Raw genomic sequence first — 24,697 nt, 5'->3', positions numbered from 1 at the left:
TTGAGTATATAGTATACATATGTAAGTGTACAATATTTATATGTATATTTGATTGGCAATAGTTTGAATTATGATGATGAAATATATTATACACGATAAGAATCATCGATAATCTAAGAACACATGCTACATAGAAATATATTAATTCGTTCAAATCCCGCGTTTCATTCATATTAAACTCTGCCGACATTGGGGAAACATTACAAAATTAGTTGAGAACGTAACGGTCTACACACTGCACGATACGTGTTTTATAGGTTAAAATTATCTGATTGTTCTAAAACTAAAAAATATAACTAAACATGGCAAAAGTAGTTGCACAAATGGCAAAATATACCGCGAGAACATTTTTACGTACTTCGAGAGAAAATTTATTTAACTTTCCTACTCTGAAAGTGTCATTATATGTTTCACGTTCCATCGTTACTACTCGTTGCTTAAATGCCGGTAAGTTTAAAATGTATATTAAAAACACAAAGTAAAAAAAATTATATATTTATAATAATATTCTTAGAAACAAGATCTTAATGCTGGCAGTATATTTATTGGTTATTAATTATCAATAATCTAAAGAAGAATATTGCATCACGCAAACATATCTTAATGCATTTAAAAAGAATTGCCATTCATGTACATATTTTTGTTGTTTATAATATTTAAAAGCTTAATTGTTTAGGAAAATTGGTTTATGAAATGTAGTTAAATAAAATAAAATAAATATTTTTTAGTTTATAGTAAAGTTTATTTTTTAGTAAATATTTTTTTAGTTTATAAATATGATGTATTTAAAATACTGTCTTTTTATTAAACAAGATTAATGGATATTTTTTTTATATTTAAAAATTATAAATAAAATTTTTAGAAAGATTTTATACGGAAAAACATGAGTGGATAACAATTGATGGTAACATAGGCATAGTTGGAATATCCAATTATGCACAAGAAGCACTGGGTGATGTTGTTTATGCTCAGCTTCCAGATGTTGGTTCTGAAATAGAGAAAGAAGGTTAGAACGTTTGTATTTTAGATGTCTCTCTTAAAATAAAAATTGAACTCTATTATGTTTTCTACTTGATAAAAATGAATTCCTTTACAGTTGAATGTGGAGCTTTAGAGTCAGTGAAAGCTGCTTCTGATTTATATAGTCCTGTCAGTGGGAAAGTAATAGCAAAAAATGAAGAAGTTGAAAAAACACCCAGTTTAATAAATACCTCTTGTTACGAAAAAGGATGGTTATTCAAAATAGAATTAAGTAAATCTGATGATCTAAAAAGTCTAATGAATGAGGAAGCGTACAATGAATATTTAAAGTCTGATCCATCATAAACATATTATGTTTCTGACATGTATAAAATTAGTTGATAATGATTTAACTTTTGTTATTTTCAATTGTGTCATTAGTGAAAAAGAAATGTGAATATTTTTATTTATTTTAAACCTTGTAATAATCATGCATGATCAAATATATGTATGAATATCATATTATTAGCAAAATAAGTATAGTTTATAATTGATTGTTTAATCAGATAGGAAGGCATTGCCTTCAAGAACACAAATTTATAAATTGTGCAATTGTAATAAAGTGTTATAAACTAATATATTGTATCTTTGCAAACGTAAAACAATAAATTGTAAACATTATTTTGTATATAATGAAGATTAGGTAGTATTTTTAATGAAATAAATGTGGTGTATTATGTAAACATTGCAAATTAAGAATATGAAGCTATGTGCAGTAGTTAGCTGATGTCTTTATTAACCACTGTGCATTTTCTTATCTTGTTACCATATTTGTACAAAGCAAACAAATGTTTTAATATACATGTTATTAGGTATACGAATGACACCATTGTTACAAATTATAATAAACTTTGTGTTGTACATAAACGCATTTAAATTATAATAACTTGTATGTATAAAGAAACAATTGAATGTTTTGGAATACTATTTGTAAATTTTTGAAAATTGTCTGCTTAATAATTTACATAGTACCATCCTTTACCCTCCTGTTGAAAACTATCTTACGTCTCGTGGTCATTGCATGTATTTTTACAATAACAGCAAAGACAGGAGTGCAATAAGGGAAATATTATCATATAATAGGAGTTCAATTAGTATAATATATAAAAATAGCGCTGTCAATCCTAAAAGGAACAGTTATCAGTTAATAATAAAGATATATTTACAATCAATCATTTTTTTCTACATAATTTACAATTGCCAACTCCTAATGGCAGTGTCAACAACGCATAATAGTTCATCATTTAATGTTAATTCCAATTATTTATTGGATCAAAAAATCACATCGATATTAAATTAGATTGTTTGCCAATTATAATTGGTAACTGTACATATTTAACACAATGCTTATAACACCACTATTATATTTCCTAATTACAATTATTAATAAACACTTTATAACAGAATCGAGCGGACGATTAAATAGGATGGACACATACAAAGATCATCGATTTGGGGACAATATTTAGAAGAGACAATTTTCATTTTTTTTGAGACAGTTGTGTTTGCGATTTTTGTAAGTTGTTCCAAAATTATCAGACCGACACGTTCTACAAGAACTCTTGAAGACAGATGAATGTACAATAAATAAAATATTATTTGATTTTACCCAAACAGCAACACAAGATTAAACATGACTTTAGAGACTTCGTTGATAATTTTTAAATTTTGACTGGAATATATCGTACACATATCATAAGGAAGTATAATCTAATTTGGAATAAATATAATAATAACTAAAATAGTTAACATGGAAATATAACGGGTACAATACTTGAATGGAACTTTTATATTCTGTCGATACGCATATTACAGAAGTCGTAGATTTTAAATCTACGTAGGTAACATTCATACATTCCATTTAATTTGCTATCTGGGTGTCTATTCTGAGGTATGTGGTTTACTAAAAATGTAAAAATGTAAGACTTAATACAGTTATGAAGAGGTAGACATTTATATGCGAGTTAAATAAAGGCAATCCGTTTTGAAAGTATTATTTAAAGAGCCAATAATAATGCAAGCTAGTTTTTTTTCGATCGATCAATTAAAAGAACCAGGCGATTTGAAAATTTGGGAACATGTCAATATATATTTTGCATTTATATCGAAGATTTCAAAAATTTTTCCATGGACACAAATCTTTACTCACACGATAAGTACATGCAAGCTTCTGAAAATATATATTCTTATGTATATATATTCTTTCATGGTAGTAATACTCGCAGCTACTCCTCCTGATTTGATTCAACACTCGATTCTTAATCTAATGTGGCATCGAGTTTTCTTTTTACATACATCAATAAATCGTTTAAATCTATATTTAATATCTTATATCGAAGTCGGTGGAAAAGTGAAAGTAGTAAAATAGCATTTTTCCCAGGTACTTCTTTGATAGAGGATATAAACAGTAGGAGTTGCAAAGGGTGGTACTACCAGCCTACCAGTACGAGCAAAGATTTCTGTTCCTGTTGCCACACTTGAGCCTCGAATCTAGCACGTGTAATTACCGATGGCTTAGATACCACAGGCGTCGAAAAGACAACCTTCACAGCACTGAAAAGTTTCTGACTATTGACTAAACAATAATAATCTATTAGTGAAAAATTACTACGTTCGATCGCTATCTTAACATTCAGTAAATATTTATCTATTTAACAACTGCGATAAGACAATATTGATCTTATATACTTAATATTAATCGCTAGATAATGTAGGACCACATAAACCTTGCTCCAATGATTCTTTTATTTCTTAAAACAGAATCTTTATTATGATACAATATACAATAATAAAATATCGCAATTTGTGGTTATTCTTTTTCCGCCACCTATTTGAAAAATAATAAAAGAGAAATACATGAATAAAACTCTAAAATTAGTGAAGACATTAAGTAGCTAATGATTTTTTCTCAGTAAGCAACAGAAATATATTTATTTCATTAAACTATACACAAAATATTATAATTACATATTTAACATGATTCATACTTTACAACGTAATTGGAATGTGTTAACTAGTATTTACAATGTAGTAGCCCTGCTGTGTGCAAGTGTGACAAAATGCAGATTTTTCATAGGAAGTTCTAAGGATGCCCAGGTGGCCGTGCGACATATATGTATATATGTATATATAAGTATATCACATGAAATTTTACTGTCGTTCAAGTATGCCCATTGAATCCCTTGCAGAAGCACAATTGACTGGAGAGTCGACAATTTCTTTCGTTCGTTACTATTAGGATTATCTTTTTGTTAAAATGAGAGCAAGGCTTCAGTGGTATATGCTTAAAAATAATCGCTTCTAGTATTAGAAAAATAGCTTTACTTATTTAGACAAAAGTTGCCTGCCCTTTGACCAATATTTTGTTAACCACCCTTTGTACTGTTTTCAAGGCATCTTGCTTACTGTTTCCCTGCGCTTGTACCCATCAACAGGGGTAATAATTCTCCATGGATACATCTCTAAAACTTCAACATCAAATATAGAAAATATATGTCATTATGTTTATATATTTAGATACACTTTATAATACATATATTATGTATATATGTAAAGTATGTACGTCTATACTTGATTTGTTTGCCTAGGTATCTTTTGAACCAGACCCCCGAACTTGGTCCAATACCTAAGCAGCATTAGCTCTTAATAGGTACTTGAGGTCCACTCTGACAATAAGGGGCTCTATCTTGATTTTTTAGATATAGCAATAGACTAATTCATGGCAAAAGTGCCAAACGAATCTATCGTTTCATTTTCTTTTAGCATGAAGCATTTCCATGAGAAGAGTTTGAGTTGGTGCTCCACCGCTACAATGCTTCTGATAAAGGTGATCTTCTCCCCTGCTCGCTACCACGTGGATTCCAGGTAATACTGCTAGCAGCTTGTTAAATTTATCCTGTTTGTATAAAATCTCATGTATATCGAATCGTTCACTAAGCTATCAGAAATTAGAAAAAAGAAAACCTATGTACATATATATGAGATAAACATACCGGTATAGAAGGATAACATGTCAACGTGTAATCCAAAAGAGCTTGTTGGACTTGTTCGTGTCCATCTTGTACATGTTTCTTGTTAACTAACCCACGGACTTCTGCATATTTAAATAAAATTGATGCATCACAATGATTTTTGTCTAATAATAATATAATCTCATAGCGAGACATGTAAATATAAGACAAATCTAGAGAAAAAAGAAAGCGTACCATGATTGAGCAGCATCAAGAATTTCATGCATATATAGTCTGAAAGATCAAATTTGAGTTCCTGAAGTTTGGACGACAAATCATTGAAAAGGTCTGCCAAAGAAGGAACTCCAAGTAGGCCGAGGCAAAGGAGATCAAACTTTTGGCCATTATGAAGTGTAGTCTCGTCAGGTAGATTATTGTGTAACCTTTGATGAAGATGGTCGAGCACCAACATATCCGACCAGGAGTGCTGTAGCAACTTCATTTGGTCATCAACCTGCCCAAAAGAACGTAAATTGTAAAAATATATATAAAATTTTGTCAGATTGAAATGTAAAAATTGTGCTAAATTTTTTAATAAGACGACTTGTAACATATATATCAAATGAATTTAATCGAGACATTGAAATTTTGAATAAAAATAATTCAAAGAAATAATTAAAACTCGAAAATTTGAATTTTCAAATATAAAATTGAAAAATAGTATAACAAAAGCTAGAATTATTTATAAAAGGAAAATTATATGTTAATTTTTAAGAAATATTATTTAATAAGCGACAAAATCTTTATATTCGTGCTCCATATTGTTCGTAAAATACAAAAGCATGGCTTGAGACTTGAGATATCGATGAAACGATGACAGAACATTTTACAGATTTCCAAAGACAAACACAACAAAAAGTATATAATCGGTTAAGTAAACGGTTTATAATTAACATGGGCCTGCTTTAGGGCAACCGCCATAACCCAGAAACGTATCTTGTTATGACCTAGATATGAGGCGATGCTTGAAATCATTCAGTGATTGTGCAATGCTGTTGGTTACCTCACATCCCCGCTCATACTACCAACAGGCCAGCGAGGAGTTATTTATCGGTAAGAACTAACTTCTCTTGAAAAAGATTCTCGACGACCGTTAAAACCGTGAAATTTTTATATCTCCTATAATAGACGCTTAATATACGCTTGTTTATCGTACAATTACAAACTGATCTAATTTCCACGAAAAGATATACGATATTTCAATAATTTGTAGATAGAAGTTGAAAGTGAATTTACGTATACCGATCAATAGAAGATTCGCTCTAACGCATTGTTCTACATTATGTTGCAGGACAAACAGTTCATATAATTGAAGTTCATACAGCTAATAGAAGTTTACTAATTCTCCTCGTCATATTTCTTACTGAAATAAGCGGACGTAGATGTTTTCATATAAACGAATCCAATCGGTTACTTAACAAGTTAAATCGCACACTAACGAAAATTTCCATAGAAAAAATAAATATAAATGAAGTTCGGATGAACGAAGTTCTACATTTATATACTCTTCCTATAAGCCGATGACGTTTCGATAAATTCAAGTCAACTTACACAGCGTTATATATACACGTTAAATAAGTATATTTAACCCTCCATAGGTAAACTAGGTCATTCATATCCAAGCTTAATTTTTCGCTATTCTAAACTTGCAAAGTATCTAAAAAAAAAATTCTAGGATACCTATCGGAATATTTTTACTACGTTTTATACGTTATACACCATCGTTAAATCGAATACCTGAAACTTTGTTCAGTAAAAAATAAAAAATCAAAGGAAGCAGAGATATGAGAGATGGAAATTTCTCTTGGATCCTAAACGAGCCAATTTGCCTAGTTGAGAGGGATTAAAGTCAACAACATTGGCACCAACCTTGAGATCCTTGAAGAATACCGAATTCCTTGCCCAGTCCACTTGCGAGAACAGATTCTGATCGAGCACTTTGCACATTAATTCGAACAAGTCCACTTCACACTGATTGTACGTTTGATTTTGTAACAGTCCAAAAAGGGATGCCTGCCACTCGCGATCATCGACCGTTTGAACGAAGTCTCTTATCATCGGACTAGTTTTCAACGTGGCGGTAGAGGGTGCGGAACCAGCGGCCCCGTGAGTGGACTGTTCGCCGAAGTTGAAGGCCTTCGGGCTAGGGGTGGTGGAATTGGCAGCCCATAGCTTGCTATCCAGGCCAGGGTTGAGGTTGTGCAGGTGATTACCGCCAGAAATGTTTGGCTGGGAGGACGGTGCGATCAGTTGATGCTGACCAGCTCCGCTGCCAGCTTGTGTCGTGACCAGACCAGCGGCCACGGCTGCGGGGGATGGACTCGAATCTGGAGAAGACGTTAGACTCGAGACCTGAGGTATTTGTATTTCCTGTTTAATATGCAGGAAAGGCGTTACGGCGGAGGGATAGTTCGATGGGTCACCGAGGCTGCCGCGTATCGTTTGCAGTGCCAGCTGCCGTTGTCTCATCATTTGTAGCTTCCGCGCTCGGTCTCTCTTGTACATAGGTCCAAATTTATTCCTACCACCTCTCATTCGGTCCGCCCGCACGGCTACAACAGAATCAAACGTACAAAATATTGAAACAACAGGATCAGTTCTTCGGCTTTGGTCTGATACATCTGAAACACGAATCGAACGGTTACTCGGGCTTTGCTGGATGATCGAACGAAATGATTTTGTTAGTCTTTGCATGTTATGTTACGTGACTTAACAATTTTGCGTCGTTCTTAATGATGTCTGAGAAAATGATCGTTGAGGCGACATTTGACGATCAAAGCTTCGGTTTCAGCGACAAATCTATCCGAAAGACGAGTCGAACTTTAGCTTTTTAGTTGAACCAAACGATCTTGTTCATTTTTCCAGCTTTCAAATAATTCTGTACGATTTTGAACAATTTTCCATGGCTGAGAAACGATAATTGAATTTGAAATTTGTTTTGGTAATTAAGCGTAGTCGTCGCCAATGTCGAGTTTGAAGAAGCACCATCTTCCAGAAGGAGACGAGATTCAATCTTAGCCAAACGGGACAAAGCGTAAACCACTTGCGACTATCCTTGTTCTACGACTAGCGACACGTCTACTTGCTGCTTGTAAACGAGTAGCTACGTGTACGACATGGATCTCCACCTACGAAAGCTGCAGGTGTTATTTGGCACGTTAAACCCGTCATTATTGAGAGCGAACGTTAAGACTTGCCAGCGTCGATTATTTATTGTCTGTCATTAACTTCAAGGGACAACCTGTTGACATTCTTCTTTTACAACACTGCCAATGTAAATACTTCTTCGATATTTATGGGTAAGGATATCGAGATAATAAAAATTCCCCAACACGTAACGAGAAACGAAATATCGAAAGATTTTAGTACAAAGCGGCCTCTTTCGTGCGACCCAGTTGGATGTTTACGCTCGAAACTAAGTATTACTGCATCTCCGAGTTAAGATTCACATTGTAAACAACAGATTCCCAGATGTGTGGTCTCGAGACAGGAAGTGGCCCAGTAGAGGAACTCGATATGGATCCCCCTTGGCAGCGAGGGATTAAAATGTGCCTTGGTGAGTCTGCCGCATTAAAGTACCAGTGTTTCCTTAGCCAGTAAACGTGATACGAATTCGCATCTACTTAACAAAAAAAAAAAAAAAAAAGAGAGAAAAGTAAGAAGAAGAAAAAGAAAAAAGGAAAAGAAAGAAAAGAAACGGATCTTCATCGTAAGATCAATTCAAAATTCGATTTCCCCGTTTCTAAATTTAAACTTTCGAAAGGCGGATTAAAAAGGAAAATGTCGGGACAGAAAGCCAAAAGGATAATGGAATAAAATGAAAGAAGTCACAAGACTAATAATAACGTGGAAAGAAAAAAGAACAGTCTCGCGCCATAAAAGGTGGCCGGTTCATCCATGTGCATCGCGACGGAGAAGTTGATGGCGGTGTGGCAACGTATCCCCGAGAAGAGGTCGTGTGCCCGATGACGATCATCCGCGATCCTCAGGGTCACGGTGCTATCGAGGGAGGATTTCGTGCAGCTTTAACGATTTATAGGGCGGACACGCGGCTAAATCGGCGGCGTTGCCTATTTTCGTACGAGGTGTTTGCTATCCGTCGTCGCATGAAAACACCAGCGAACACGAACAAGCGAACGAGCGAGCGAGTAAGCGAGCAAGCGCGGTGCGCGCTCGTTGAAAGTGAAAGGAGGTTGAATCGCTTGCCCGTCCACTTCTGCCTCTGAGCCGGCCTGCCGAGGGAGGAGGGCCACCCCTCTGCCCCCACCTCGCACACATATATTCATACACATACACATAGACAGGAACCGTGTCGAATACCGTCCGACACCCCGCCACCTCCTAACTCTACTTATTCCCTTCCCTCGACCCTACTACTCTCTTACCCCTCTCTGAACACCTCTCGCCTCCCGTCGATCCACATTGCCGCCTCCGCCACCCTGTGTGCGCGCGACCGCTTACGCCTCCTCTCTTTTTCTCTTCTTTCTTTCGTCTCTCGTTCTCACCGATTCCCTTTGCCTCCTCCTTCTCCTCCTCCTCCTTCTCCTTTTTCGCTACTTCTGACTGCTTGCGTTTCTTTCTCTTTTCTCCTCTCGTACGAAATCGCCACCTTTTCTCGCCTTTCCTCCGTCGATTCCCTGCCTTTTTCGAATATACTCCCGTTCCTGTTCTTTCCTGGCGCTCCTCGTCTCCCTGAAAACTCCGCATAACGCGGCCACGCACTGTCGCGGCGTCCGAACATCTGCGACTACGATTGCAACCGTGTCACAGTCTATAACTTTGTATATGTAAAATTCGCACGCACACACAGTCACATACACACACACACATACATATATAATACAATATATACATGAAATATAATATTAAAATATAATAAACATATACATATATATATATATTTGAATATTTTCGTTTCGCGCAATTTAGAAACTTTTAGTACGGAGCTATACGACTGGAACGAAGAAGGACATCCGTTAATTGCCTTCCCGTCAGGAGCAATTATTCTCGATAACTATTGGCCGGAAAGATAATTCCAGCATGGAGGACTGAGAGGTAGAATATCACGGCAGAGCAACGATGGATTCGCCGCCGTAAACTTGACACTCGGCTGCGAGCATTCGTTTCCCGAACTTTTCTGCCGTCAGTGCTCCGACGAATACGTACTATGCAAAGCGAGCGTCATCCATCATCCAAGGATTACGCGAACGTACTCGCGCGAGCACGCCTCCTCGTCTTTTCTGCTCCTATCCGCGACACTCTCTTTTCTCTCTTTCTCCAACATACGTGACCGACTCGCCGAGAATTCAGACAATAGCCGAGAGAGCAAGCCAATAACGAAAGTTGCTAAACTTGACTTTCAGGTTGTTGCTTTCGGCCACTTGTTCTCGATTGCTCGCTTAATGCTACGCAACGCCGCCATCGGCTATCTCGCTGACTTATTTAACACGTGTAAAAAGCTACCTCGCTGCGTGCCTCCTTTTTCGATCCTTCGTTTACGATCCTTCGTACACGCGTTTCCCCCTCTTATTCCATATTCCATCTCGCTTCAGTTTCTTTCCTTCGTCATATTCTTCTGTTTACACCGTTCGTTATTTCGTATTTCTTATATGCAAGAGTCCCATTCTTCTGAAAAGAAAAGATAGATTGGATTACGATCCTTCGTGCATTTCGTTTCCTCGCCCTCTTTCACCCTGTCTTGTATATTCATTGTAACGAAGAACTCGAGGAGACTGGAAGGGTCCAAAGATCGGCGTAGATCACGGTTAAACTTGACTCTCGGTTCAGCAAGGTTTCTTTTCTCTCTCCTTATTGCCATCCTACGTTTACGATCATTCTCCCGTGGTCTTTCTTCTCCCGTGGTTTCACCGTGCGTCGTAGGTGTTACACGCTGTCAGACGTACATCTTTCTACCTTTAATTTGACGCCAGGTGCATCGTGCGCTTGGAAATCGTCCTGCCTTATGTATGTGATGTAAATACTTCTGCTGCAACGAAACTCGCGTTCAACGCGAAGACTATCCGGTCGATAAATCCATCTTAAAAACTTCATTCGTCTTCGGATTGCCTTCAACGATATCGACGTTCGTTTAATCACATCATTCACGTAGAAATCAAAAGCGTAGAGGTTGAATTTCATTGAATTAATTATACATGTCGTAGGATTCTAATTTTGATTAATTCTCATATTAAAGCATATGATTATTTAACGCACAATTATTTAACTGTTATCTTCCTCCATCGCGTCCGATATCTTTTAGTGCTCGCAAAGGAATTTAATTCCCAACTGTTACGGTAAAACGAGAACGTCTTATCTTTCCGATGGAGGTGAATACCTACCAATGAAAGAAATTAAATTTCAGCTTGTAAGTTGTAATTAAGCATCTCGATCTAATTAAAGATAATCAATTGTACGATTAAAGAGATACAACGTCATACGTTTGTTATTTATCTTACTCAAAAACTAACACGTCTTACCACCAACGATGTTATAATTGCAATTATAATTACTACAATTTCTATCTTACGATCGTAACTCGATCTGTGGCATATTAAAACGATAACGTCGAGCAACTAAAAATCTTGTACAGTGGTCTACGTAGTACATTTGTAGGTTAATACAATTGGAGATACGAGTACGAATGGAAAACTTGCAGCCAGTCGGAAACACTTACGACGCGCAAAGACACGAGTACACTCGTGACTGGTTAACAATGTGTTAAAACTCGAGACTCTTTCACCCCGGAAACTCCGTGGAAATGATCTATCGTCTAACTTCCGACCACGTGTCACACACGTTTCCTGTGTTTTTGTTAAACAAGCGAAGCGTGAACAACGTGAACGGAGAGATTCAACAGTTTCTGTCGCCCGGGATGGTGTCCACCGAGTGGGTGGCGGAGTTTCGCGTGGGCAGAGGACATTAGCGTATCGATATATACGGCTCGATTTGATCGGGCTCGATCGTCAAATATACATGCCAGACAGCGACACTGATGATATTTACGAGTCGAATTCCGGGGTACCCAGCGGGTTGGAACCCGCGGAAACGTGGAATCAAACTGGAGGAACAGTGTACCTCGGTGAAGTAGCAACCGGAAGTTTGAACAGGACGCGCGGAATTGCGTCGTTGTGGCGTCGAGTTTCGTGGCTGCTCTTGACTCCATTACGCGAACGAAATTATCGATAAATTACAGCGATCAGCGACGCTGGGATATAGACTTTTACGATGTAAAACGATAATATCATTAAGAATCTTGCTTGTCTATTTTCATCGATAGAAATTCTACGAGAAAAACGTAGTAAAGAACAGGATTACCGATAAATCAGACTAACGGAGTAAGAAGGCTATTGAGAATTTCAGATTTCCCGGAATTTCATCTAACCCCTGTGAAAATTGTACGAAAGGATCATGAATCGCGATACTCGTGACACGAATAAACCGAGACGATTCGATTTATGAGAGAGAATTTCTGACTCTTGGGTTGCGCAGGGATGTGGCAAGACGAGAGTCGCCGTGTTACCAAAGCGGCATATAAATGCGTTAAATACACCTCAGGACGATTTTCCATCGATCGTCAATGGCTGGAGAAACTGTGTCGCGATCCTCGTGATTTGACAGAGCACGCGATCGTCGAGCGTATATCTACCGGAAAAGTTTCATTTTGTCGAGTTTAATGTGGATTTAATATAGTCTCGCGAAGGAAACGCATTCTACTTAACAATAGCGCGACGCGGTATTCTCTTTTATCTTTTCCTTTTTTTTCCAGAATCAACATAGATATCGACGTATTTTGCATAAGAAGCGGTTACGTTATGAAAATATGACAGGATTATTTACAATTGAAGGTACGAAACGTGAAGCGTGGAAAACGTGTGAAACGTGCATAATAAATCGCCTTGAAGCGTACGAGCGTTCTAAAACAAGAAGCAAAATAAACTTGTTAAGAAAATGTATACCAGGAAATTTTTATTTTATTAAGTAGTCGATCTCCTGTCGTAAATAAACTAAAATATATGCGCTGTACACGTCAACGAAGATAAATATAATTACCTACATGTTTTTCCGTTTACTAATACACTTTATCAGTAGGTAGCACGTATCTATGATAAAAAGCTTCAAATATGCTTAGCGGGTTGACCTTTTCTCCTGCGCGGAACAATTGCGAGCAATTATAGTAACAACGGTAAGTGCGGACCGCGTTACGATAGCGTTTCAATAAAAACATACATTCGTAATTGAAATCGATATTTCCATCGGCGGTTCTCCGTACTTTTCTCCTGTTTATAATGAATCTGCGACAGAGTGGTCCGCGTGCATGACAGAGATCCACGTGCAATGAGGCCCGTGCAGGCCATTGAAAGAATGCAACCCACGTCCGGTTCGCAAGGTCCGCCACGACGATAAGCGTAGTAGACGCAAGAGCGCCGAACCCGAGAGCGCGTATGTCGAAAAGAAAGGGAAACCCACTTGGTGAATCTGGTCCACGGGTCCAGTGACGTCAGACCCTCCCCATAGAAATTAATGTGCGACCACGTGACCACCGTCGCCCACGGTTGGACCAATCGCGCGAGAGAAGTTCCCCCGTGACGCAGCCGACGCGACGCGCCCGACCGTTGCGTTAGTGAAGTCATCCGCGCATTGCGAAACAACATAAAACAAAAAGAAAAAATTGTAGAAAACGTCGAAATCTTCGGTCAGGAAACCCTTTCGGATTTCTAGCCGAACAAAGAATCATAATTAAACTACATATTTATGCAAATTCATATTTTTGCAAAGATATAGAAAGGAATAGAACCTAAGCAGAAGTTCGTGTTACCTATTAAAAAACTATTACAACGCGTGCTAAACTTTTTGTATTTTATATATGCCTTTGTATATTACGCGTATTTTGTGTATTTTTGCACTTTCAAATTTCCCACAAATGCACACAAATCCGCAGTCTAATCATGATCTTCCGACTTCTACGAAAGACAAGCTAGGGAAAGACAGGTGCTAGATACATGCATATGAAGCGTTCTGTTTTACCAAGCGACGATACTAACTCCCTGTCGCAACGAAACTTCGAAGATATTTCGTGCGACGATAATTGCAGTAATACCTGATAATCGACTGGCAGGCTCCAGCATTAGATTTTAGTGCTCCACTAACTGCGCGCCTGAACACTTAATCATTATAGGAACAGGTTAATATTGATGGTTCGATAATCGACCGTGTTACCGACGGTCGTAGCCGAAGCTTTTCAGGTATTCAAATATTACTCGTATCGCGGCAACGATGACGTACATAGATCGTACGCTGCGACGCGATTGCGTATCGGTGCTTAATGTATGTATATGTATGGATACAGGATACGAATTTGGACGCGCGCTGGAAGGAATGAGAAAGAAAGAGAAGGAGTCACGAGACGAGAAAGAAATAAAAGCTTCGGCGAAAAGAAGACGGTGAGGCTCCACTCAACGAGGGATTACACAATCCCCGCCTCAACCTAACCTTTCTCCCCCACCACTGTAATGCGCGCGCGCGCGAATGACGAAGGTAGGAGTCGAGCAAGCGAGCAAGGCAGCCCAGGCAGGTAAGCAAACAGGCAAGGCAGACAGGCAGGCAGGCAGGCAACTAGCAGGCAGGCGGCCAGATATACAACTTTCTTGCAACATAATACAATAATTATGAAATTTATGAGTTTCTAAACAGAGGCGCATGCCACGATTTCCGCTGTCCTGTCTGCTTTTCCAGGCTCCGTATATAATACGTATATTTACAAACGCCGAATTCTTAAACGTCCAGAAAGCTGTTTTTCAGCGATTTTGACTGCGCCAACGATCGACCGGTGACCGCTCTCACTTTTACAACGGGACACTGGGACGGGGCATGTCCCGGAATCGACAGGGACCAAATCGAACGTTCAGAGTACCCTGTGTTCGGCCATTAAACACAAACCTGCTCCACGTGGCGGACAGATGCAAAAAATGCGCCGGTTTTTCGCAGTCGTAAATGGCATATTCCTTCGTTATTACTTTTAATGCTATCCCTTTGACGAATTACTGCCACGAAATTCTCCGTGTCTTACAACGTCTGTTTCGCTTCAGAATACTTCAACGCTTTTGTTAATTTCTCGTTCGTAATTCTTTCTTTCTATGTTGCAGACACGCTGCTTGCAGTAGGATATTCTCGCTGGTTCTTTAATTAGTTATATTTTACGCTACCCCATTGTAAGACTGTACTATAGTAATTAGAGTACTTAGAGCGTCTTTACATAATTCGAACGTAATATGATTAAGAAAGCTGATAAGAATGGTATCGTGGATTATCTCTCGAGGGAGCCTACATCCACCAGGAAAATAGAGTTTCGTCGAGGCATCGAAGCAGAAAAGCACGAAGCATCGCTTCAGCTCGCGCGAACAGTCATCGCCTATCTCGATTGCAAAATGCGAAAGAATTATGAGTGTATACCTATACACGATTAACAGCGCGATCCGAGCGAGCGTTTAACGGCAATAAACCGAACCTTTCTTCCGAACAATCGGTTAGTTAAGAAATTTTAATGTTACGTAAATTAAGCGGGAAATTGATAAATAAGTTCGTCGGTAATGAAACTTCGGTTCCAAGGGGCACCGCTAAATCGGCGGCCTTTTTTATATTAAGTAATACCGTTAAGTAATATTTAAGTGGCACACAAATGGCGTATCGTTTTTCGTGACTAATGAACACATACAGATGTAGGCCCGTGTGTGTCATAACCACGGAACGTGGAACTTTCGACGTCGAAAGCGACCCACGAATCTTTCCGACTCTAATTTCACCGTTGTCGCCGGTGAAAATATATTTCGACCGTCTAATAGAAATTTGTCCGGTCACCGAAAGGCTTTCTCCTGATTGTATCGTGCAGACGCGAAACAAGCTCCGAACGTCCTACCTCAAATTTCTAGATTCCATTTGCGCAACACTACCGGTTCGCCTTTGGCCATAGATGAACGTGCGCGCGCACATTGCCGCTCCTCCACGTGACAAATCTGCCTTTGTCCAAAACGAAAACTCACTGACATCGGTGGTATACCGAATTTTTTGTCAAGAATGACGCTAATGAAGAAAACGAAAGGCGAGTAAGAAGTTAGTTCTCTAAGAGAGCCACATTGAGGAAACTTTTTATATCGGCCACGCCAGATGCCTAAAACTACTAGAGCGCCATAATACACGCTATCCATCCCCTTAACGTAGCCATCTAGAAAACGTAATTATGATTAATTGCAATTATAATGGAAAAATTCTGTGTCTCTTCTAAGATAGAAAGGTAGAGTAGTTCCTTTAACGAAATTATTGTACGAGTAAGAAAGATGACAATTTCTAACTTTGCGGTGTGATTGTTACAGATATACCAGGTTCTATATCATTGAGAGGCGATTACAATTATTATTCCGTACGAAGGAGGCAATTAGAAATCCAAAATTGGATGGAAAATAAAGAAATTAATTACGATAGAATATCGTTCGTGGAACGAATAACACGAGCCTTGAGGAATAAACGTCGCTATATTTTTAGAAGTCATTAAGTGCGCGTTTAATGAAAAAAAGGGAGAAATCCAAGTGTATGTGTATTGTCGAGTTAATGTTGCATAAGTTATTTCGATTTTTTTGTGTCATTAATGTTCTTCGAATGTTACCTCAATTATTTGACTGATTATCCAATTACGTAACCTTACGTCTGCATTTCCGGAGTATCGTCAATTTTCAACAACTTTCGCTGTAAATCTTTCTAGCGAATACGGAATTACCATACACGAACCATATTTGACAATAAAAATGTTTACATTTCAGGAAGAAGTTGCTCGACTAAGATCTTACGAACGAACGTTCTTCTTTTTTCTTTTTGTTGAAATCAGACGAAAGCCTGAGACAGTTTGCCGTCTGGGTAAAATTGGATAACGCTTCGAGTTCGAATGGGACAGTCAAATTATTCGCAGCTGCGAAAATTAAGACTCCAGTGTCAATATTTGATCGCGTCTGTACACATATGGTGGCACGTTCGAAAGTGAAATTAAAAACCCAACGAACGTTTCGACCATTGTCGGTGGCCTGTCTCTGTTCGACAACGGTACGACAACTACAGCCAGCTCAGCCTTGTTTTAAAAGGTAAGACAGATTCATTTATCATTAAAGGGTAAAGCGTGGAGTAACTGACAGTCGTCGTACATCAAAGAGCTTCTTGCCATTCGGCCGACATAAAGCTTTCTTCTTGGCAGGATTCTCTGCTAATTTGCCTAATTACAATGCCAGGTAAACACGAAGAATTTAAGTTAGAAATTTAAATGCATTTGCAAGTTTTATGGGATGAGCGTGACCTCGTTCGTTACCAGAGTCTTACAGTCTCGTGAAATAAATGTGGATGCTCTGCTAGATGAGTTCACGGCTTACAGAAGAGAGAGTATGATTTTCAATCAGCTTTAAAGCAGTTCCGAAGTAACGTTCATTACGTTTGAACGAGGCGTGTTCTCGTATGCACGGACCACTGCAAAACGGCAGGTTTGTTGCAGAACTGTGACAGGTGTTATCGCACGATTACCGCCTATTTAACCGATGTTTTCATCCGATGTCGACGCGCTCTTCCTTCCGCGGAGGTATTCCCATTTTTTCCACATAAATGTGTCGAAATTTGACAACGAACGACGTATATCGGAACGTAAAACAACAGTTTATACTTTAACGCTTAAACAGAAATGCGTAAACTATGTGGTAAGAAGCACCGAGATGACAGTAATAGCGGTGACAACAACCGCGAAACTTTTCTTGCCGATCGTATACAGCAAGCGTTACGAAACGATCGTCGAATTAACGTCAAGAAGCATTGTCAAGTGCACGTTCGACAATTAATGGTTAGACAATCGGTAAAACGCGAACTTTCGATAGCAATTAAAACAAATATGTATATACGTTTCGATATTTCGAAGATAGTTGGGAGATCGGCTCGTGCCACGAGAAGAAATCGGTTCTACCTAATCGGTATAAAATTTATACGTAGAAGTAGGTTTTTACATTTCTGAATAGCGTGCAAGTAAGAAACTGCTTCCTTTCGTAAACGCTCGCAAGCACACTGGAAACTTTCCGCATTAAGCAATCCGCGTTGCCGCTGTAGGAACGCCGTGGAAAACGGCGTGCAAAGGCGGCAATTGCGACAGAGCCTGTTTCGAGATTCGCTTAATCGTTGGGCCTTGAGGGCCTAGACCCAGTTACTCGAATTGCATTAGACGCTTCGTTCGAATCGTCCTCCCATTTAACTGTTGCCAAAGTGCGAAAAAGATTTTCTAAGACCGGTGGCGCCAGCCACGGCGATTGCGGTTTTGCGAATATATAACCTCGACTTTCGCGTAAAATCTGCATAATTCACGGATGGAAAGCGGATCAGAAGCTAATCGCGAAAAAGTAACGCGATACATTTAGAAAACCGGCGGCAACTATGTTGCGAATTCTTTTTGTTGCGTACATGCAAAAACGGTTTGCCTAATCGGCTGTTCGAAATGGACGTGGATCGTGTGATATCGGTGTAATTAAAATTAATGATGGAACACGGTCGCGTGAATGATATCGACGTTGAAACGAAGAAGAAAGTGTTGATCAAAATAGAAGCGTTAGAGCGTCGAAAGAATTTGCGAAGGAAGACAACGGTATCGGTTGAGCGCTTCACGCGCTGTGTAATAAGGTTAAGTTCGTAGGAGCGTAATGCGAAAAGGCTCGAAGGCGAACGTATTCTGCCGAAGTTTGCCGAAAGGAATCGTGCGGTACCGAAGCGCCAATCGCTGTACACGCGTTCGCGCGCAAACCGCTTTTGACGTTCCGCAGGATGTACGTAAAGATATTGAATAAGAGATAACGCAAAAGTTGATAAGAATGCGGTAATATTAACGCACCGGTGATATCGTGAAAGTTACGCTAAACATCCGTAACTCGTAACAAAGCGGTGAAAGTAATTAGATCACAGCAGATTTCAATGGGGACGATAATGAACGCTTGCGGTATTAAATAAATGTACACATTTATACCGTCGATGTTTCGACAGAATTATTAGGCAATTTTTAGCAACGATATGATATGAAAAAATATAAATGGCACCTGTTTTATTAAGATCTTTGTTTTCTAGTAACGTCGACGTTAATATTTTTGACCGAAAACCAGTTATACGCGCAGACGCAATAGCACGCGTGTCTCACGATTACGTTGCATAACTGAACATCGAAATCTACTCGGTCGCATATACGCGTGCGCTTTCGTTCTTTTACCTTCTGCATAAAAATCGCGACGATACCCGCATGCAACGCTTTCACATCCAAAAAATGAGTACCCATATTGTCGGACAAATAAAATTCGTTTACGCAACAGTACGAAATTCTCTGTATCGTTGTTCATCTTGACCGTCATTCCGCCCTGTTTAATCTCCGAATTTTGCGATACTTGCGAAATGAAAAAAGAGAAAGAAGAAACAGAACGAAGGCACATTCCGTGGATCCATCGCGAGGGATTATCGAGAAACTATACGCGCGCATATGTATTTTTGCAAAGCGTAACGAAATGAAAAAGCGTAATAAATGGTAGATGGCCTTGGTATAATGATGCCACAATTCAACAAAAAAACTCACCCTCAAGCTTCATGCCGACTTCGAGGCACTTCTGAAAACGACAGTAGGGACACCGCTTCCGTTGTGTTTTGTCGATGTGACAGGACCTCTCGGCGACGCACGTGTAGACCTTCTTGTTTTGGACGGTGCGCTTGAAGAAACCCTTGCAGGATTCGCAGGTGAGTAGCCCGTAATGGTATCCGGAGACCTTGTCGCCGCAGACCGGACAGAGCTCTTCAATGATGATGTCCTTGGTGTCGGGGAATTCGGACGGACACGGTATCGAGCCGGTCACGACACCAACCCCGACCTGGCCCAACCCAGGATGACAGATGGTACCAGTTGGTAATGAATAGGTGGTAGTTGGTATCGCGACATTGCCGCTTACCGTAGCGGATCCGCCGCCATTTCCGCCGCCACCGGCCGCGCCACTACCGCTACCGCCGCCGCCAGCAGCTGCATTCCCTGCGGTGGGCCCACTGCCGCCAGCGGCACCCGCACCACCGCCTCCACCCGCTCCTCCGCCGCCTCCGGGACCGGCGGCACCGCCACCACCGTAACTGCTACCACCGCTACTCTCGAGGGATGTCGACGTACCGCAACCACCACCTCCGCCGCCATTCGCCGCGCCATTGTTGCCTCCACTGCCGCTGCCAGTGCCGCTTCCGGCTCCTGTTGGCGAGAACAGACACGTGTACACCTTCTTGTTGCTGCAAGATCCGATCTCTAACGCCGATGATGCGCCGCCGCCGCCGCCGCCGCCGCCACAGCTACCGCTTCCACCGTTGTTACCACCGTTGCTACCGTTTCCGCCACTTCCGCCGCCTCCACCACCGCCTCCACCACCACCACCTCCGCCCCCACCTCCCCCACCTCCAGTCGGCGAGAACAAGCACGTGTATACTTTTTTACTACTGCACGGTGAGTTGTTACGTTTGAAAAAACCTTTACACGACTCGCACGTCAGCAAACCGTACTGATAACCGGACATTTTGTCGCCACACATGGGACATCGTTCTTCGAGAGCGGTGGAATCGAAGAACGCGGCGTCGAAACCCGAGATACCACCCTGCGAGTGCGACTGACTGTGTACCGGCAACTGTTGCTGTTGCTGCGGCTGTTGCGACTGTGACTGATGACACATCGTCGTCGGTGGACTTTGAGCGCAATTCCCATACGGTGACGAACCGTACTGCGGTTGCTGCTGTTGTGGTTGTTGCTGCTGTTGACCAGCCCCGGCCGCACCTTGGGGACTACCCTGTGGGCTTAGATGAAACGGCGACATATTCAGGGATATCAAGCCCGAATGCTGCTCCATCTCCAATAACATATCACCCTTGCGCAAGTGCTGCACGGAGGAACGTGCTTGTGGCGTATCGGCTCATATATGAATTGCCTGTGAATTTTCCTAGTTCTAGCCACCGTGATGAATATCACAATTATTTCTTTTTTTTTTTCTTTCTTCTCTTCCTTTTTCTTTTATTTCTTTTTCGCGGCTGGTGTGTATGCGACAGAACAACGGCGGTTTATCGGTTTATTGGTTAGGCTGCCCCCTTTAAGTTTCGAAGCGGTAACGGTGTACGTCGTGCAAGGTCGTGGTACTCTCGTATGCTACGGTACCAACGACTGTGTACGATGTTGTCGGTAAAAATGACGATACAACGACAAGCACAACGACGATGACGACAACGATGAAGTGGAAAGCATAAGCCCGAAAGAAAACACACTATATTCCCTTGGCACGTACAATATCGATCACCAGTCACGTTTTTCTACGGCACACGTTCATAAAGAAAACCATCGCGCACCACCGCAGAAAGTAAATCCTGTTTCGATCGTGCGTACTACGTCCGAACCATCGTAAAAAATGTGACGAAACGTGGGTCTGTGTGTGTGTTGCGTGAAAAAGAAAAAATTCTCGGCTGTCACTGTTGCATTCGTGTTACTCGCGAAACAACAAAACCACTGTAACGTCCCTTTTTTTCTATCCTTTTTCTATCCTTTGGCTGCGTGGTCACTGATAAATCCAGCTTTTACAACGAGACACGAAACAACAGCAAGCACACATGAGGTTTAAACTGATCGTGGAAGTCACGAGACGGGGGATGATCGTATCGACTAGGATCACAGTGCGAGCAAGACAATCGAATCGTTGTTTTACCGGGCACGCGAATCGCCGGTAGCGTTACCGAGTGATCGCACATGCGCGGTTGCGAGATCAAGTTTTGATCGCGGCGTTTTGACACAAAATAATCGACACGGACGTAATTGGATAAATAAGCCGGCTATCAGGAGAACACGCACACACTGCAATCCAACTGAATACCCGTAACGTGCGAAAAGTCGAAAAAATATACAACGGTGTCTAAAGTCCGGAACAAGTAGACACACACAAACAGAGAGAGCGAGAGTAAGAAAGGGAAAGAACGTTTGGAGTTCCCGTATCGTGCGACTTGACAGCGCGGCTATCTGCGTACGACTAGTTGTCTTCTCGCCTCGTTGCTTTCCCGAAGGGCCCGCCCCCTCCCCTCTGCCGCCCTAGCGGCGATACATGGACGTAGGTAGAGTTGGGAGACCGTCTCGCGAGACACGGCACACGTCACGTATATCACAGCAGCAAAGACGACAACGATCACGGGCGGCGAACGCGAAAAACACGGACTGCAGGATGTCTTCCTTTTTGATCCATGCCCGGCTGGCTCTCCCCTCTCTCCAACGGGTATATCTACTGTTATTAATGTCGTTGTTGTTGTTGTTGTTGTTATTGTTGTTGTTGTCGTCGTGGTTGCCGATCAGAACGACACACGAGTCTGTACACGGCGATACTGACTGCACACACCACACGACACGATGACGATCGAAACGAATACAGCACGACAACGCGGCACACGGTGGCACTCGGTGCGGCACGGCGCGGTTTCGCCCGGTATAGAGAGATACGCGCTTCACCGTGACACCGCCAGGAGTAAAATAAAATTGGCAGAACCAGGAGAATGGCGAGAGGCGCGCACACACCACCGTCGTCAGGCTCCCTTGGCTGTTTCGGTGAGTACAGAGGAGAGAAGAGAAGGAGCGCGCGCGTGTCCCTTTACCGACGGCCACGGGTCGAGTGTGAGAGCGCGAGAGCGAGAGAGACGTACGGCGTATAACCAACACAGCGCACGGCATAAGTGAAAGTGATTCAGCAGCGCATGCCACAGCGCGCGACCAGGTGCCCGACGGAGAGTAGTGGAGGTGCCTCCGAGAGCTCGACCGATTGGTGGGGAGAGGGCAACACGCGGTGTCCGGGAGGAGAGGGACCGACTGAGAGAGAAGCAGAAGGATGGGGGAGGTTGGGAGGTATTGCCGTGGTCGAAGGGATTGACGCGGGAGGGGAGAAGGAGGTTGCAGAGCCGATGGCGGGGATGACCTACTTACGGAACCAGGTCTATGTCGGCCGGAGAAGTATTGTCCCTGTACGCTCCCGCGCCGGTCTGCCGCCCGTTGCTGCCGCCGTCGTTTTGTCGACCGTATTTGTCGTCGGTGGTGCCGGCAAATAGCCCGACGCACGTGTACCACGGAGCCCGCACGGGTTTCGATCCCGAATCGATGCGTTCCCACCGAGTTACGACGCGTAACGATCGATATATCGCGGAACGTTCGAAAAACGTCGATCGCGCGAGAAACCGAGACGCGTTTAGGAACCGATCGAACGAATGATCAAACGCGCGCGATTGTTAAAATATTTCGATGAAGATAATACATTGCGACACGACGATAAAATAAAATTTGTCTGGCGACTCGTACGAGATACCGTTTATCCCGCAATGATTTCGCGTACGCGATACGTACTTCCATTCTTGTTTTGTCGTTACACGCGAGAAAGATGGAATGGATGCCTCGAGCCCGCTAACAACTCTTGCTTTCAAAGAGCACAGGGGAGCCAAACACAGAGAGTCGCGGTAAGCGGGCACAGGGCAGGCGCACAGGCCACATACAGGCCGTGGCTGGGTCAACAGTAACGCCGTTGGCACTCCCCGACAGTGCCAGTGCTTCTCTGTGTGTACGTCGCAGTAGATGTACGACGTGAAGCAGTGGGGAGACCCACTGACCTAGTTCGCTGAGAACATGACGCAGCCGCGACTCACTCCCTCTCATTATGTCTTTTTCTCTCTCTTTCTCCGTATCTTCCTTGCCTTCTCGCGCCCTCAGCCAGCCACCTCGCGTATCCTACCCTCCCAGCTTATCTTCCGTCTCTCTCTCAGACCCTGTCCTTACCTCTTTACATGTTCCGTCACCCTAAACGTATGCGCGTCTCTTTTTCTTCTTTCTCACTCTTCCTCCCTTCTTCGCCCTGTTTCTTTCCCTCTTTCACGCTATCTTGTTCTTTCCCGTTCTTTCTCGTTCCTACCCTTGCTCTCTCTCTCTCTCTATCTCTCTCTTTTTCTGCTTGTGCCTAACACGTATCGCCTTTGCTCTCTCGGCCGACCAGGCTAACTATACGACGCGTTTCTTTCTCTAACGCTACCTCACACGGCTCCCCCCAAACCTCTCGACAAACGTGCCATTGCTTATACACACGCCGAACGTAATTGTCGCGCTCTTTTTCGTCTAAGTAACCGTGTGCGCCTGCCGTAATAGCGCATACATTTACGTACGACCTGTCCTACCTATATACGACACACGCATGCACGCGTTCGCGCGCACGCCGTGTCATCGATGAATGCACGCAGCAACTATTGCAAACGTGTTGTCGTCATCGTCGTTGTCGTCGTATCCAGTGCATCGGGTTTAGAGGTTAGGTGGTTAGGATTATTTCCAATGAAAAATTCGTCGACGTACATTTTCAAATGCTCGGCTGGGGTAATCGGGCTTTCTTAAGAAACTCTTTTAAATGGACATTGTAATTCGGTAATTCTCTCGTGTAAAGATGTTGCATAGAAATAATCGAGTGAGATTTTCATTTAAGTAACAGGAACATCGTGGTTTTTCAATTCGAATACATCGAGCGTATCGTTCGTGTTACGTAACAGCTTAAAAATAAATCATATTCCACATTCGTACACTTAATTACATGATATAATAA

At 41.6% G+C, this 24,697-nt stretch overlaps 2 protein-coding genes across 2 annotated transcripts; one reads left to right on the top strand and one right to left on the bottom strand.

The window, feature by feature from the left end:
* The first annotated feature begins 20 nt into the window (after positions 1-20).
* LOC117204540 (glycine cleavage system H protein, mitochondrial) lies at positions 21-1,955 on the top strand. Its single transcript, XM_033442042.1, has 3 exons — positions 21-447; positions 863-1,006; positions 1,097-1,955. Exons 1-3 carry the CDS (start codon positions 303-305, stop codon positions 1,324-1,326), a joined length of 519 nt encoding a protein of 172 aa, XP_033297933.1. The 5' UTR covers positions 21-302; the 3' UTR covers positions 1,327-1,955.
* A 209-nt stretch (positions 1,956-2,164) lies between these two features.
* Positions 2,165-21,914, bottom strand: LOC117204538 (nuclear hormone receptor FTZ-F1). The gene is made up of 5 exons (XM_033442040.1): positions 19,654-21,914; positions 6,900-7,582; positions 5,226-5,484; positions 5,013-5,113; positions 2,165-4,915 (listed from the first exon to the last, which is right to left on the bottom strand). The coding sequence occupies exons 1-5, from the start codon at positions 20,960-20,962 to the stop codon at positions 4,769-4,771; spliced, it is 2,499 nt and encodes an 832-aa protein (XP_033297931.1). The 5' UTR covers positions 20,963-21,914; the 3' UTR covers positions 2,165-4,768.
* Between the last annotated feature and the right edge of the window lie 2,783 nt (positions 21,915-24,697).

This window comes from Bombus bifarius, unplaced genomic scaffold (genome assembly GCF_011952205.1).
Source record: "Bombus bifarius isolate JDL3187 unplaced genomic scaffold, Bbif_JDL3187 scf7180000007978, whole genome shotgun sequence".
NCBI lineage: Eukaryota > Metazoa > Arthropoda > Insecta > Hymenoptera > Apidae > Bombus > Bombus bifarius.
Note: the sequence above shows the minus strand (reverse complement) of the source record. Positions and strands in the feature narration are given on the sequence as shown.